The 17,444-nt window shown below is 40.6% G+C and overlaps 1 protein-coding gene across 6 annotated transcripts in view; it reads left to right on the top strand.

Annotated features, from left to right (window-relative positions):
* Positions 1-324: 324 nt before the first annotated feature.
* Positions 325-17,444, top strand: part of LOC120554091 (protein FAM184A-like) — a 54,844-nt gene continuing 37,724 nt past the window's right edge. For 5 of the 6 annotated variants that reach the window (XM_039792697.1, XM_039792702.1, XM_039792701.1 and 2 more), the window contains exons 1-6: positions 325-675; positions 9,736-9,813; positions 13,400-13,534; positions 13,863-13,961; positions 15,325-15,531; positions 15,990-16,163. In XM_039792697.1, the coding sequence (XP_039648631.1) occupies positions 511-675; positions 9,736-9,813; positions 13,400-13,534; positions 13,863-13,961; positions 15,325-15,531; positions 15,990-16,163 (858 nt within the window). In that variant the 5' untranslated portion in view covers positions 325-510. The remainder of the gene's footprint in view (positions 676-9,735; positions 9,814-13,399; positions 13,535-13,862; positions 13,962-15,324; positions 15,532-15,989; positions 16,164-17,444) is intronic. The other variant, XM_039792700.1, reaches the window with a different exon arrangement.

The raw sequence follows: 17,444 nt of genomic DNA, 5'->3' as shown, positions 1-17,444 counted from the left end.
TACTATTTATCAATTTATACAGCACAACACATTTCAATGTTATAGCGCACATATGGATTAGTGTGAAGCTCTCAGCTCTGTTTGTCCAAACTATTAGCCTATTTCCAACAGCTTTAAATGTATCGTTGTGCACCTCGTGAGGCTAAAAGGACGACACCTCTTGGCTAGCTGTTATCTGCCTTTAATTAAACATTTTAACAGCCACAGATGAAGAAGTCATAGAAAGGAGAACGCGGCGTTACAGCCATAGACGGCCAATTGAACCTGCCATTGGCTGAGCATCTGGCGCGCGTCTCCGCCTCTCTCATCACTCCGAGGGCTCGCGCCCGTTGCGGATGCGTGCGACGGGACGGTCTCGCGACCCGCTGTGTCCCTGCTCCCCATCTTTCTCCGTCGCTGAAACGGAAGATTAGCTACAAACACAACAATGAGGGGATTTAACGCGTAGCAGCCGCTGCTCCATTTCATTTAAGTTGAAAGCGTCGTGTTTGGGTTTATTTCCCCGTGAAAATGGCGACGGGTTCAGGCTGGCAGCCTCCGTACAACACCTCGACTAGCAGCACCAAATATACCCCCTCTCCAACGTCCAGCATGTTTTACGACGGGACTTTGACGCTGGAATACACTCAAGACCTGCATTTGAAGATGAGCAAGAAGATAGCACAACTGACCAAGGTGTGTAGGTGTGAATGCATGGTGTAGGATGGAGTGGACAAGTCATTTAGAGCATGTCGGGATGTAGATGGAGTGGTGCTGTGGAGAGGAAGGTGCTGGTGCTGGTGTGGGATGTCATTTGTAAACATGCTGATGAGGTAAGATGTGGTAGTATTTTCTGGTGTTTTTAACATGTACTTTGGTGCAGGTCAGGAGGTTTGATGCTAATGTCAGATGAGTTGGTATTTTGGAGCAGGTCTGATGATATTCCACTGCTCTGGATGCTTGCAGGGTTAATAGTTCACCATTGAATACTCAGGCAAGGTTTGTTTTTTATGCTAATAATATTTAGTGGTAGCTATTTAGCAATATGTTTGAGGACGTGAATTCTATGCAAGACTTAGCCTACCTAGAAAGAATTAGTATTCTCCAGTGATCTTACTACTCTGTGCAGGCTGGTAGTATACTGTAGCTACTCTGCATGTACTCTGCCTGCAAAAAAACAGTGACCACACTGTATTTCATGAGTGATTACACTGATGGCTGAGAGTTTTACAGATGTATTGCTGTGCATTTTTTTTACCTTCTAACAAACTACTGTTTAACCTGTGCATGTTTTTCTGCACTCACAGGGCTGCCATTGCCAAGGGCCGAGGGAAGTTATGTAATCTCGGAGCGATGCAGGGATTTGGCAGAGCTGCTTCTTTTTAGTCCACCTGAAACCAATGTAGGATACAGGGGACACTATGTCGCGCTGTAGTGGAAGATTTAAGGTGGCAGCTAGAGTTTACAACATCTAGGCTATAGTGGAAGGGTGGATAAAAATTTATATTAAACAGATTACACGATCATTCTGTACAGGAGGAGACAAAAGCAGAGAGTAGAGGACAGAAGATTTTACATAACAGGCATGGTGATATTATGCCAGTACAGAATTAGACACTGTGTACACTACAGTAGAATAAGATATACAAATACACTGCAGATAGATTGCAACTGTGGATATCCAGATTATAATGCAGCAGTTGATTAAAATGTTTTGTTGTTGTGGAGAGATTGGCGAGACAATGGCGGTGGAATTAAGGTCCACAAACAACAGATTTCACACTTTGAAGGCAGTCCAAGAATGTGTTTTGACCCAAATACGTTCACTGGAACTTTGCGGTGTTTAGTTAGTATGTTATCATTGTGTTACTGTTCACTTGGATTTCCTGCTCCTTAAACCAAAGAAATGCAGGTTAGGTGAACTCCAGGATCACTGTGATAGACGTGACAACCTTTCCAGGGTATTTCTTGCCAAGTGCATGCTGGGAGAGCATGCATCCGTAACCCATGAGCCTGAACCGAATAAGCACATGTAGAAATTGGATGGATGGATGGTTGGAAGCCACAAGCATTGATCCAAATGAGAGCAAAACATTCATCAGAACACTAAAATTCACAAAGACAGAATTGGGACCTGCTATCAACTAGAGCTGGGCAATATATCGATGTTATATCGATATTAGTTTTTGGATATCGTAATATCGTAATATGGCATAAGTGTTGTCTTTTCCTGGTTTTAAAGGCTGCATTACAGTAAAGTGATGCCATTTTCTGAACTTACCAGACCCTTGTAACTGTTGTATTATTTGCCTTTACCCACTTAGTCATTATATCCAAATCTCATTGTGTAAATATTTTGTGAAAGCACTAATAGTCAAGACTACAAAATCGTTGCGGTATCGATATCGAGGTATTTGGTCAAAAATATCGTGATATTTGATTTTCTCCATATTGCCCAGCCCTACTATCAACCACAAGTTAAGTGACCCTCTGACACAGAGACCTGCTAGTCAAACTTAATATCCAATCTTTGGTTTTATATTGTCATAACGTAACTGATTGGATATTGAAATATGTTATCGGCTCAGCCCTGGGAATCTATTTGTAGCTGTCTGTCTTCTGCATGCAGCTTAGTCTAGTACGATACTTTCAGTTATAATAATCAATGCAAACATGGACCCCATGGTCAGAGGCAGAAACAAGGAAAGAGCTGCCACTCTCCTGAATGTGAGTGGCTATGTTTCTGCTAAAGATTTTCCAACAGTTGTGTCATATTCCTATGTGATGAGATTAGAATAGGTGGATGGTGTTGTAGCGTACAAGCGTACATGTTGTCAGTAGGTTTGCAGATTCACATTTAAGAAGCTGGAATCAGATCATTTCAAGTTTAAGCCACTTATAATTAATCATAAGAAAGTAGTTGAGGATTAATTTTCTGTTAATTAACTAATTTATTAATTAACTAATTGTTCCAGGTTTACAACCAACTGCGCTTTTATTACTCTCTTGCCTGCAAGCAACATAAATGTATGACCCAGGATCAGACCGTTACTGTCACGATGGTGCAGTGGATGATCTGCTCTGTTCTGAATGAGACTCTGATTACATGCAATCTGTGGAAGGGTCTGTAGCTGCAAATATTTAAACGAGACATCTTGGATTTTTGCCTTTCATACCATTACATCATTTTGAAGAGTTAGTACAGTGCCATATGGATGGCATATTCTCTCTATATATATTTATTAATACTCCTGATGTCAGAGCTACCATCATCTCCAAGTAAAGATGGAACAATTCTGCATTTCAGACAGCTTTACTTCACGAACCTGCGGAGGGCCTTGAATAGCTTTAATCAACTTCTCAGTTGTTACACTTACAGTACCAGATGGAACTATTGGTTGTTGCAGATGGAAGAGAAGAAAGTGCATGTTTGTGTTTGATTGGCAGCTCGTAGTGTAAAAGCATGGTTACGGTTCAAATGCAGTGATCAGTTATTATAGTGGCTCCACAGCTGGACTGAACCTCTCTGCATTGGAGAAGGAAATTCAGCTAAAAGAAGCTGGAGAATCAAGTTGTTTTCGTTCTCACAGCTCCAAAAATCAATTATATATATATATATATATATATTTTTTTTTTTTTAACAATGTTTTTATTGATTTTTCATTATTTTTTACATTTTTAACAGCCCCCCTCTCTCCATGGACGTACATTGCGCCATATTCTTGATCCAAGCCCCAAATGTAAGAGCTGGAACACTTTTACAAGAAGGCTTTATTTTGTAATATTGACCACACATTTAATATTTAAATGGTTAAGTGATTGCTTAAGTTTAGTGACACCCTAACATGTGTAGTACTGAAATTATAGAAGTTGAGCATTACGCTCATATACTGTAGCCTCCGCCCTCTCTAATGGTTGATGAGAAATATTTGCTGGGATACTTGCTGGAAGGTCTCAGCAGTCCCTCGACTTTCCCAAGTTCAGCTCTCAAAATATGAACCCAGATTGAGGCCTACTGTACAATAAATGCTGTTGTTTGCAATATGGCGTCAGTATTTGTGCGGCTCCTATTTTTAGGCTTTATTGTTTACATTAAATGGCATGAAGATTATTGAATCTAATGGGGTTTGAGAAACAGTTTTTTATAGAGCTGGATCAGAAGATGTTTGCTTCACCTTGTCTTAGTTTGCTCTTTTCTGAATATCACAGAAAACACTTTTGGTGTTTTCTCTATCAGAGAGACTCAGTGTGCTCCTTGTTCTTGCCTGCTGTGTTTGTGAACGTGATTGTGATGTGGTGTAGTGATGCTCAGGGAGGAACGCAAGTGTCCTTGGCGCATCGGAGCAGCACAACAACGAAAAGAAGGAACATATGCAAAGTGCTTTTACACCATGACTGGAAGGATAAAGTAAATGTGCTGTGTGCTTCAGCTAATTGGTAACTGAGACTGTGTTGCCACTTCGTGGAGTGTCTGGTGAAGGAAAACAGTAGACTAAAAGCTCAAATGTCGAGGGATCCCGTTAAGACTACAGCACCTCTGAGATTAAGACTTTCATTAATCCTTTAATTAGTGAATATGATGGTAATCCTCTGAAAATGATGAAGGCAGAGCAAGAGGGTTTTGCCAGAGCCAAATGACTGGCTTCTCTCCTGTATAACTAACCTCTTCAGACCTAATAACTGCGGTGTTTCCACCGGGAATCCAAAATGCTGCCACACAAACAATTAAAAATTTGCGGGTAGGGTTGGGTACAGTTCACATTTTTACCGGTATCTGAAATTCGGTGTCGCTACCCAACGGTACCTTTTTTCGGTACTTTCCCCTCTGTAATAACAACAAAAGTTCTCGAGATCTGGTCACACCTCTGTTGGTCAGTCATTTGTCCACCTCTGTAAATACAGCAGACACAGTGCAGTTTGATTGATTCCATAGACTTGATCATTGCTCATTAACTCTATTGATACATTTGAATGAGACTCCTCTGGGAGGTTTTAGTGTGCCATAATGGTTTAACATTCCTTTCCTTCTGACAGGAATACAATTATGCAGTAAGAAAGTTTAGCTTTGTTATCTTTTTTTATATTCTGGGCAAGAATCATCATTGTTTTAAAGACTTTGAATAATGTAATAGCCAATAGTGGCACATTTGTTTAATATAAGTGATTGTATGCAAGCGCTGCATCTGTGCAGCTTTGCTCACTCTCCCGAAGAAGCTCCTTTTAGGTCAGGGGAAACGAAGGAGCTCAGGGGAAATCATATGATTCAGAGGCAGCACACTGTAGGTCATCAAGCCAATAGAGAGGGCAAAGGAGAGTCACGATAAATGTCTTACTGCTCACTGAATGACTGATTGTAACTGTAGTAGCTGCAGGCTGTTGTGTTGCCTTCTGGCTTGGTTTTATTGGAGCGTCGGGTCGGGAAAACTCTCCCATGATGCCCCCGGCAGAGAAGAGAGGAAGAAGCTATTTGCCGTCACTCTCTTCATTTTCTTTTATTGTAAATGTTGTCATATCTAGGGATGAACATAGGCATGCTCTGCTGCACTTTCATGTGTGTGATCAGTTGGTTGTTACAAATCTACTGTATACAGTATAATGTTCTCATCTCTGTGGGGGGGAGAATTGTTAAACAAAACTGCCGCATTTATGATGGCTGGATGCTTCTCTGCTACTGCCATTGTTAATCAGCTTGTTATGGTTGTCAGGTTGCACCAATCTGGTCGACAGATGCCAATTAAGAGTGTCAAAACAGATCCAGCTCCAGCTCCAGCTCCAGCGCAGTGGAAGCAACATTTGCATTTTAACACACTGAAATAGGGTGTAAACTCCGTAGTGTAGCAATCCACAACAGCTCCACCATCTTGTCTGTTAACCTTTCGCTTCTGCGAAGGACAACAACGTGCATAAAGTTATAGATTTGAGTTTTAAAGTTGACCATTTTCATGTCAAGAAAACTCAGTTTTGACGACGTCTTCCAGAATGTCATTGTTGTCAGGGTGAATAAGCCTCTGAAAAAGTATTAAACCACAGGACATTAAAACATCCCACCAAATCCCAGCACTAACATCAGAATCAGCTTAAGGGCTTTGTATAATAAATATAATAAATATAATCAATCAAATCTGTCATATCAGACCACGCTACAATGCTTAAAGTTTCAAGCAAAAAAGTTTTTCCAAAATCGGTTGATACAGTAAGAACATGGAGTTTTATTAATGCATGCACCAACTAAATGCTTGGTTTTTACAGTTAGGGCTGTGCAATTTATCGATTTGTAATCGTGATTACGATTTCTGCTTCTAACAAAACCCCAAAAGATTATTTTGCACATTACGTTTTGCAAGTCAACTTGTATTTTGTCCTGAGAAAAAAGGTATTAGAGGGAACTTTCACAGTTCAAGGTGTTTTCACTGTTGATTCGTTTAACTGTTTCAATATATAATTGGTCAATATTGACCAAAATCATTGTGATTATGATTCTTTCCATAATCGAGCAGCCCTAAGTTTAAGTGGACTTTATAGTTTAAGTTTATCAAGAAATAGACAAAGTCACAGTAACAGGCACAATCTCTCTCTAACCTTTACTAAGCCATAGTTACCATGCGCAGATAATGTATGAATATTCCCACAATGGTAGTGGGAATTTCTAATAAAACGTGACCGCCCAGGTTTTTACTTTTTGTCTCCTTTCAACCACAGTCTCCACCTAATTAGGATTATTTTCATTATGGATTAATCCCCAAAACCATGTTAGAACTGTTAACGTAACTTATCATACCAAGACTACATTATTATTCAATCAACAAATGTGTTTTCATCACTGGTTATTGTTGAATTTCTTTTGCAACAGAGTCACTTTAAGACACTAACTAAAATTGAATTGTGAACAATTATTAATGGAAAGCAATCTTTAGTGTTTAAGTACACCAACGATTGCTTCCCATCCCCACTCCTGGTAGATGAAGACGAAACGGAACAAAAAGGGGGAGAGATAAAAGGATGAAAGCAAAAGGGAGAGGAGAGAGAGAGAGATGAAAGCAGCAGGCGCACAAGCATCATTAAAATAATCATGTATAATTGAAGGAACGTTTCCATGGCCGACTTACTGCTAGGAATCAAAGGCTTACACTGGAGAACAGAAGGCTAACACCTACCTTACTCTGACTTCTTTCACTGCCAGCTGAGACATACTGTCGAGGTAACACCGCCAGCGGTGCACCCTAGGGCCGGGACCGTGAGCTTTTGTCCCGATTCAATCCTTTCACGATACATGGGTGCCGATTCGATTTGTATTGCGATTTCCCTTGATTGCGATTCTAGAAGTATTGCAATTCGACAGTATTGAGTATTGATTTTCTTTTCCTTCTTTTAAAAAAACCAAAAGTTGAATAATAAACTTCTAGAGGCAATATATCATGAGACCTTTCAAAAAGTAATTGTTTTCTAAGAAGAATGCACGTCACATGTCAGTCTGACATATATTTCATTCGTACATATAATAATCAAACATAACGTGTGTAATAATGTGTTTTCTGCATTTTCTGCTCTCGGTCTGCTTTGCTTGAAACGGACTTGATGTAGTCGCCGTCAGCGGTGCCGTATAAACAGAAACTATTTAGGTGAGTTATTGGTAAAAAAATGAATACAAAATATCGATTCTATGGAGAATAACGTGATGTTTTTTGATTTAAAAAATCAAAAAACATCACGTTACAGACTGTACAATTTTTCGATGCACGGCTTCCTTTAGGAAACAAAAAACTTACTGTATCCTACTAACAAGTATTGTCTATTTAGCTCAGTCAGTATTTCTGTATACATGAGTGTTTGTGCTGCACTTGTCTATTCCAGTCATGCAACAGTTAGCTGCAACGGCATGAAACACATTTAGTGTGATTTCAGTAACCAGGACTCATTTGTGATCATTAGGGTGGCTTCAGGGCCTCAGTATGCTTCAAACAAAGGGCTTGTCATCAAACTGCCTTCTTTCTGACAACAGCAGTTGGGGTGGCGGTGACAATCGTTGTAACTTTTTCGAAAGCAGACAATCTGATAACCACTCCCACAGAGGCAGGGTTTAATCTTCTCTTTCTTATGTGTTTTCAGTCTTCTCGTGACTTCTTCTGTCATGCTGTGGGTGAACAACTGAGTGCAGCATATCTATAAATATAAATATCTTAGGAGGAGAGACTGACACTTTTAAAACCCTTTTGTCTTTAGATGCGGTTGACGACAACATGTCGTTCAAACTCCTAGCTTGTGTGAAGTGTACTGGGACTTTTAGTCTAGGCGTTCCTAAAGTGGGATTGCTCTCCCTTCATACATTGCACATAAGGCCTAGCACAGCTTCAGGTGTTCACCCAGCCCTGCATGAAACCATGACATTATGTCAGAAACACTAATTGACAAACATGATCATTATGAGAATAAGGCACGTGGTTAACCCAAAGAGGCTTGTTGTCTAAGCCTAAAATGTACAGAGATAAAAAAAAGACCATGTTGCCTTTAAGGGCATTTGTTAAGTTGGCCAAACAGACGTCAGTACACTTTGGGGCTCACTACAGTTAATTGATGAGGCACCTATACAGTGTGTAATACATGTTATCTGGGGCTGAGGTACAGATGTTTGACAGCAGTGGTTTTAGTATTTGCTGTATAGTGGAGCTTTCAATAAAATAGAGAATTCCCAGCCCTAATAATTACTTTGATGTTGATCCAAGTTGTGTTTAAAAGCCAGAAAATAATAATGACATGCCCGTGTAATTATGCCTTACAGAGGATAATTACCATGTATGCGTCCATTGCGTGCTGTATGTAACTTTTCACCTCACCTGTAGGTGGAAGAAAATGTGGAGCTTCTAGTTCTAATGCCAGCGGGGCTGTAATTCAGCTGACCATGACTGAATATTAGCTGCTCACAGGGGGCTTCAATTTGCTGAAGCTTAAGCTTTTTTTTTTTTTTAAAGCTCCTCCTGCATATCATTTAGCTTCAGCACCTATAAAACCTACTTATATATTTGGGAGAGAGAGAGAGTGCGAGCATGACTCACAAGATGTTTTTCACTTAGGCTTGTTTTGTGGAGAGCTTCACGGTACCGTATCTGAGAACCATATGGGATTTTAGTTCATTTTGGGGTTTACTTAGAAACGTGAAAAAGGTTCAAACATGTTCACACCAAATTTGTTTTCTAAGCTTTTTGCCACAAAGAACTTCGTCAGCGCTGTGATTTCATGTTTGGCTATCACAGCTTTCTCTTTCTGTCTCCATCTCGTTTGCTGTGACTTGCTGTGTTTGACGACGTCAAACACGTGGGCTCATTTGGCTTTGCGTGTGCTGTAACCCTGGCTCAGTTTGTTACTCTAGGTCTACACATGTCAAGCTTTTTTTCCAAAAAGCCCAGCTTTTCTTGGCTTTCGTAATGAAACACTCATTGGTAAAGAAAGGTTTAGACACAAAACACTTCAGAAAAAGTAGGTGAGAGGTTTTTTTAAAGCTTTTTAAAACTGCTGTGAATCCACGACTCTGTCTGTCTGTGTGTGTGTGTGTGTGTGTGTGTGTGTGTGTGTGTGTGTGTGTGTGTGTGCGAAACCTACTTCTCTCCTCTCCTGATGTTATTGCTATTGATTTTGTTGCACTCTGCATGCAGAACTGAGCTTCACTCTTCACTGTAGAACTATCGATCTGATATTGAAACAGTTAATAAGGGCTATGTATTCCGTCCTCATTCTGTCGTCTAATTCTCTTCCCGTCTCCAGGTAATTTATGCTCTCAACACCAAGAACGACGAGCACGAGGAAGAAATTGAGTCTCTGAAAGAAGCCCACGAGGACGAGGTACGGACCCAACAGAGCACCAAACACCTATATTTATTATATAGAGCAAAAAAATGTGGATACGGTCACTACCCATCACTAACACAGACACTCTCGCTACTCCAGAAATGAGTAAAGTTGTCATGCGATAGAGAGTATGTGTTCAAATGTTGTTATTCGTGGTGAAGTGACATTCTCCTGAGTGAGGAGCCTGTTCAGTATTTTAGTGACTGGCAGTGTGCTCCAGTGGGTGTAGAGGGGCAGGAGGCAATTTTGGTGTCAAGACTGACCGTACTGTATTTAAGCTGTCTGCAGGGAGCAGTTCAATGCTGCACTGTGTTGATGCACCCTTGTTTTAGTCGTATTTGGGGGGAAGGTGCTCCCACATAGACCTCTCCAAAATCGCGCAAACCTAGTTTATACATGCTGCTCGTCTGTTTCACCTTTATTTTATTAAGCTTAGCGTTAATTCATGCAGGCCACGGAAGTCCTACTCCCGCTAATGGAATTATCATTCCTATCAGACACGCACCAATCACAGCCAGTCTCACATCAAGGCGGCCCTTTCAAATATGACTCCCTCCTCACTGATCCCTGCTACACTGACGCTGCTTCACTCACTGCTGCTGCTGGCAACGTACAGCATAGATTGATTCATGTCTAACCAGCATCTGTTATCTACAACAGTTTAAATGGGCGACACCCTGTCCTTTCAGCTGATTAACTCACTTTACAGCTATATGAAAGTGGCAGGTGCAGATGGCTGCTAAATGAAAGGAAACACCAACATAACGTGTTAGTTAGTGAGGTCAGGTGTTTTACCACCACAAGCCTTTAGAACAGGCCCAGTGGCATATATTCTTTTTAGGTTTTTGGATCCTTTACTGGACTGATGAACACCATCATCCAAAAGATGTTCCCTCATTTGGTAATTTGATGTTGGCGGTATCTAACACATTACTCAAATCTCCTTTGGGTGTTCAGTTGGGTGAGATCTGGTGACTGTAAAATAGGGCTGCACAATATGAGGAAAATATGTGATAATGTTGTTGAATATCGCAAAAACGATTAACAGATATTAAAGTGTACCCAGTTCTGCCTTTCTGCTGCTTTCCGTATAACAAATTGCCTGTTGAATTTAAAACAAATGAAAGGAAACATTTTTCTAGCATTATTTTATTGAACATTTTGAACATTTAATTGAATATAAAAGGCACCACTAAAAAAAAGAAAAAGACAATAACATTTTAAAGTGCAGTTTTGATATTTTCTTTTAGCCTGGATGCCAGCCGAACTTAGCCCCGCCCACAACATTCGAGGTCGGGAAGTTCGGTCTGGACTTTAATATTGCCCGAACAGGATCTGTTCGGACCAATCAGATTGTTGGACAGATGATCAACAGTAACAGAATCAACTACGTCACCAAAGAACGCTTGGGTTGAATTTGTTTACAACAGGTGGCTGCCGCTGGAGAATTGAGATGTGTAGATTCCACCATCGTGTCTGTTACAGAAGTAACAGACACGATCAAAATTCATTTTAAAATCCTCAGCGGAGGAGCCTCAACAACTCTCCGAAAGCACGGTAGCGTTATATGGTGGAGCGAGATAGAGAGGAGAAGAGGAAGCGTAAAAAACTTTTTTGTGGTAGAGGAGTGAAGAGAGGGCCCAGTGGCGTTAGAACAAAGCGCCGGTAGCGTTATATGGTGGAGCGAGATAGAGAGGGAGTGAAGAGAGGGAGCGCCCAGTGGCGTTAGAACAAAGCACGGTTGTGTTATATGGTGGAGAGAGATAGAGAGAGACTGGAGAAAGAGAGCGCCCAGCGGCACTAGAACAAAGCCGTGAATCAGAGAAATAAAACGTGTTTTCTTCGATTCATCTCTAGAAATGCAACTGTAGCAAGCATGTCACTATCACTAACATTGAACATCCACATTCATATTTACACGCAACAAATGATATATCCAGCTTCAAAAAAGTCTAAAAGTCGGAAGTTAGAACGAATGCATTGTGCAAAGAGTGGTTGCTATGGAGACGATACACAGTGTTGAGTTCTGTCAGAGACTATTTATTTAGTTCTGTTGACAGTTGAGTTGAGTTCCGTTGCTCTGATTGGTTGTAGGTCTATCCAATGAATGCAGAGGCATTTTTTTTCCTGGTTCGGTTGGAACACGCCCCATAATCACAGCCCAATGGAGCGGTTTCAGACTCACATTCTGACTAGAATCTGATTATGACCACGTCAGGCTAATTTTCTTTCAACTATCTCAAAAAATCTCTTGAGTGTCTTTTGCGATACATCACAGCCTTTTGCGATGTGTTTATTGCGCCAGTCGATATTGCCATGACGATAACAAAACGATATATTGTGCAGCCCTACTGTGAAGGCAACAGGATTGGATTCACCTCCCCATGCCATATTTAGAAGCATCTGCTCTTATTATGCTTCACTAATCCTGCATTCAACTTTTTCCTTTAATTTGTCACGAGTATGTATGTGCTCCATCTGCAGTCTATAATTTGAGTGATGCACATTATCAAAGTGTGATTATTACCCATGTCATTTTGCTGTTTTTTACCTTGAATAAACTGCAACCAGGCTTCAGCTGCTGCTGCAAAAAAAGTTCTGTTTTTAATTCAACATTCGGTTGATATTCTGGACTGGTTTCATAGAAATAGAATAAGTCTGGCTCTAGATCAAAAGCCATGATACGTTTATTTAAGAACAAGATCAAAGCCAAATATGAAACTGGTTTAAATGTTAATTTCATTCAGATTGCTTTCAGAGAGAAGCTTTAGTGTACCATACAGTGTTTCCTTTAGGATTTCTTTTTAGCAGTGGGGGCAGGTCTGTCCGAACCCCCCACCCTCCCCCCCCCGTCCTGCCTCCAAATGTTTTATGTATGAAACGGAACTGACACTTCGCTGCACAAACAAATATATTTATTCACCTCTATTCACACACAATGAGGCATATTTTCAGTTGTGATTGAACTGTAATTTTTGGAGGAACTATAGGAACAGGTCTACACTTAGAACGGACACACTGCGTTGACGTTTTTGGTGGAGCTGTTTTGGTGAAGCTGTTCGTTTAATAGTCGACTCGGAAGAAAGTGAACAATAAACTACATCAACACAACGGTATGTGGAGTTAAACTGAATGGGCCCAAAAACCTCTGAATAGTTCTACTTGTTGTTAAATTGCAAGTTGAGCAGCAGGATAATTTAAAAGGCAACTGCGACTACATTTTTCGTCAACATAGAGGAAACACTGACCATAGTCCAAGTTGTTAATTTTCAAGTGTTACATTTTCAAAGTGAAACTTTTCTCTCCTGCCAGGAAACATTTGGAGACAGCAGTTGTTGCGCTTTTATCTATTTCTGCATTTTTCCACCCACTCTGTATTTGGGTTTTGGAAATCCTCTACATGTTGCAATGGAACAAAATAGTTCAATGTCATAAGTTTTAAGAGTTTATATATATATATATATCGACAAACTGGCTGTATACATTCAGTCATTTATGAGACCAAACTGTGACGTGAATTCTTAAATTGTTAAATTATTTCTGCAGCTTTCAAAATGTTTTTTTTCCCCCTGCTGCTCAGGTCCAGCACATTGTGACCGAAACCAGAGACAAGATCATGCAGTACAAGAGTAAGATGGTGGACGATGCGGACCTGAGGCGGCGGCTGGCCAGTCTGGAAGAATCTGTCGATCTCCACGAACACATGAAGAGACAGGTCATTCACTGCTGCTGGGCACCACAGGAGCTTCATTTAGTTTGGTTGTGTTTAGTGACGCTTTGTTTGTTTCTGTTTGCTCAAAGTGGACATTTTGTAGAGCTTCACATATCCATAAATTATAGAGACAATTTATTTCCAATGGCATTGTTTATTCTAGCCGTATTTAAATAATGGAATTAATTAAGTCGGAATTTAGCTGAATGACATCTAATAATCTTGTGATATAATATAGCAGTGATTGCATGTCCATTTGCGTAATGTATGTATGGCAGTTGCTAATGTAAAATAATGTAACACGGCTGTTGTAATGTTTTGTTACTGTCAGGCTTTAGCAGAGTTTGAGATGTACAGACAGAGAATGGAGGATTCACAGCTCTGCACTGAAGCCCAACACACACAGAGAGTGGTTTCTATGAGCAGAGAGGTAAGGCTTTGCACACACTCACACACGCACGCGCCCACACACACGCAGGCACGCACACACAAACGCACAGACAACATACTGTATAATCACACAGTCCGTTAAAAGCCTATGTTCTGCTGTTTTTGCACTGGGAGGAACAATATGCATTGTCATTCACTGACCCTGTTTAATGCAGGTAAACATACATATGATCTACTATCCATACTTAGTTTTGAGTTGTGCTTATTAGTACTAGTATGCAACACTGACAAGGTAACTCAAAGTAGAAATGGCATGCTGCTTTATGTCCATTCTTAACTGGTATATGCCACTGCTGTGGTAACGGTATGTCTAACACACAACATGTCACTGCTGTTCCACTAATATACTCTATACCACTTTTTAGATAAAAAAACAAAACAAAAAAGATATTTTATCTATGAATGGTCAAAAGCTTGACATTGGGTGTTACGAGATCCAGTCTTCTCTGTTAAGCATCAGCATCTTTTAGATGTATTAGCTATCCAATAATCCAATAAGCCATCCATCCATTTTCATCTGCTTATCCGAGGCTGGGTTGCGGGGACAGCAGGCTAATGTTTTCCAGCTCTTTGTGGGGAACCCGAGGCGTTGCCAAGCCAAATGATTCATGAGATATATTTAATCCAATGAGCATTAAGCAGAAATGATGTAAAGTTACAATAAAACCATATAGAATGTATAAAGATGTAGGTTAACTAAATATCAATCCAATATGATTAGATATATCATGTCATGTATCATATCATACCGTCATTCGTATGACACAATATCATCTACGCCTGCTTTTGTAGAGTCTGACGGCAGTGGGCATGAATCAACTCCTGAAGTGCATTTAGACGTGCTGAGCTGGTGACTGAATAAGCTCAGTTCATCTTCAGTTCATCTATGTTGGGATTGGTGTATGTTAGCGTTGGTGTTGTCCCTCGTCTTCCTCTCTGCCACTGCCTTCACACTGTCCACTTCCAGCTTGACCAAAGAGATTCCCTCTTGACCAACCTGAACGAGTCTGCTGTCATCACATCCCATCCCATATTACATTTTTGTATATTTTTCCACCTCATGTCTGTCAGATTGTTTGATGTTACAGCAAGTTTCTTTGTTACTGTCGTTTTCAACACGCTAGAGAAGCTGCAAGCATTTGTTTTGGCACTGAGAGAAATAACAATTAAGTATACTGACAGCATAAGGTAATAGAATTAAATATTTTTGCACTTTTCCACTTACAACAGAGGGATTTTCAAGAGATGCTGTGAGCATTTAGCTTGGCACAGGCTACGACTGAGTTGGCAATTACCACATGAACGATTCAAACAGAATAGAATATGTTCCGTGGTTTCAATAGGTGGAGGAGATGCGTCGGGATTTTGAGGAGAAGCTGCGGGCGTTCAGCCAGGCTCAGGCCCAGTTTGAGGCGGATAAACGGCGAGCGCTGGAGGAGCTGAGGGCCACCCACCGCCAGGAGGTGGAGGAACTCCTCAACAACCAGCAGAACCAGAGCGCCACCTCCTCCGAAGACCAGGAGAAACTGGCTGAGCTCCATAGACAAGAGGTGGGCTAAGAGTGAGAGAAGAAGGAAGATAGATAGTGTTTTAAAAGCCCAACATTTTTGGGTGGAAGCATGTTATCTTGGGCTTTTGTGGAGAGTTTATACAGCAAGTTACTTGAAGGGTAATTGCTGTTTTGGAGGCTTATTAGTAAGTGTTTTTGGCATTGAAAACAATAGGGTTGTTTTGTTAGTGCAGTTGGCTTATGAGTATAATATGAACATGCAGTGGTTATAATCTGGAAATGGACCTTTGTTGCATGTCATCCCCTTGTTTTATTCCCATTTTTCCTTTCCTCTCAACTGTTCCAATATAACAGATTTACTAAAGAATAATCTTCTAAAAAAAAAGATAAGATACGTACACGATATATTTACAGTTTTTACGCCGTTTTCAAAGATTTATGAATGTATTGTAGCAAAACACAAAGACTTGCTCTCCATTTATCTTTTTCTCGGTGTAGGTGGAAGCATTGATGGAGAGGGTGGAGGAGATATCGAAGGACAAGGTCCGTCTGGTGGAGGAGTTTGAGGCCAAGCTGGGCAAGGCTCAGGAGTATTATGAGAGGGAGCTGGAGGCCATGAGGAGAACACACCAGCTCACCACTGAGAACCTGCTGGCCTGGAAAAGGACCGAGGTAAAACAACACCACAGACACGTCAATACAAAATAATTGCGTGTTGAGGAAAAATGATACAGTACACAAACAAGTAAAAGTTGGCATTACAACAGATGCAAGTAAAGTAAGATGGCCGTCAAGCTGCATTCATTTATTTGTAATGGTCAATGGGGGAAGCAGAACAACCTGTGACACGCAACCACTTGTCACTGAAAGTAGAGCACCCTTAATTATGCCTGAATATAATTTAAATGGGTAAGTTATTAAAGAATTCCCTACCCCCACAGTGTTCATGAATGGTGAACTACATGTTTAATTCTGCTGTAACATTGGGCATTTTAACATAGGGGGTCTATGAGGATTGACTCCCTTTTGGCCGAGCTAGCCCTAGAGTGGCCACTCGATGAACTGCAGTTTTTGGCACTTCTGCACTGGCTTCATTTTTCAGCACGGGAGTAGGGCTGAAACGATTCCTTGAATAACTCGAATAATTCGATTACAAAAAATCCTCGATGCAAAATGACTGCCTCGAAGCTTCGTTAAATCAATGTTACCAACGTTGTATCGCTGACGGACGGTGTTTCCGCACGGAGCATTATTACTGTCGCACAGACGCGGCTCAGTCTGCTGCTGGCGACACATGCTAGAGCGTAAATAGCGAGGGGCTAAGAGAAGAGACAGGCTGGAGAAAACGACAGAAAGTGTCCAAAGTTTGGAATCAGTTCAAACGTAATTAAAACTCTGTACAGTATGTCTACTGCAAAATCAAACTAGCTTACCACGATAATAGCACGACGTCTAACTTAATCATCCATTCCACGAAGAGGACCGACTAAAGTAAATCACAGAGTCATATGGACGATGAAACTACACCAAACACAACAACTACCAAAAACAAAGACAAGAAAATATGTAGTGGTGACCACGATCTGATGAGCCGACGCGTTGACTATCCCTTCGGAAAAACAGCTGATTGTTGCGCATCTCTCTCTCTCTCTCTCTCTCTCTCTCTCTCTCTCGCTCTCTCCGGAGAAACAGCTGATCAACGATCTAATAGCATAAATGTAACAGAGCTGTGTGACATTATAATCAAATATATAAATGAAAATAGGTTGAGTATAACTAATATTTACATATAGGCCTACTGTATCACTCTCAGGTTGAAACTTGTAGTTCTGAAAGTTAAGTTGCACAACTTAATGTAATGTTTGTGTATGTTTAATGTATGCCTTAGTTTGAGGTTGATATCATTTAAAAAAAAAAAATCTTTAAAAACAATGTAATATGGCACTTAAATGC

Source organism: Perca fluviatilis, chromosome 24 (assembly GCF_010015445.1).
Source record: "Perca fluviatilis chromosome 24, GENO_Pfluv_1.0, whole genome shotgun sequence".
In the NCBI taxonomy this organism is placed as follows: domain Eukaryota; kingdom Metazoa; phylum Chordata; class Actinopteri; order Perciformes; family Percidae; genus Perca; species Perca fluviatilis.
This window is presented reverse-complemented; position numbering and strand designations above follow the sequence as displayed.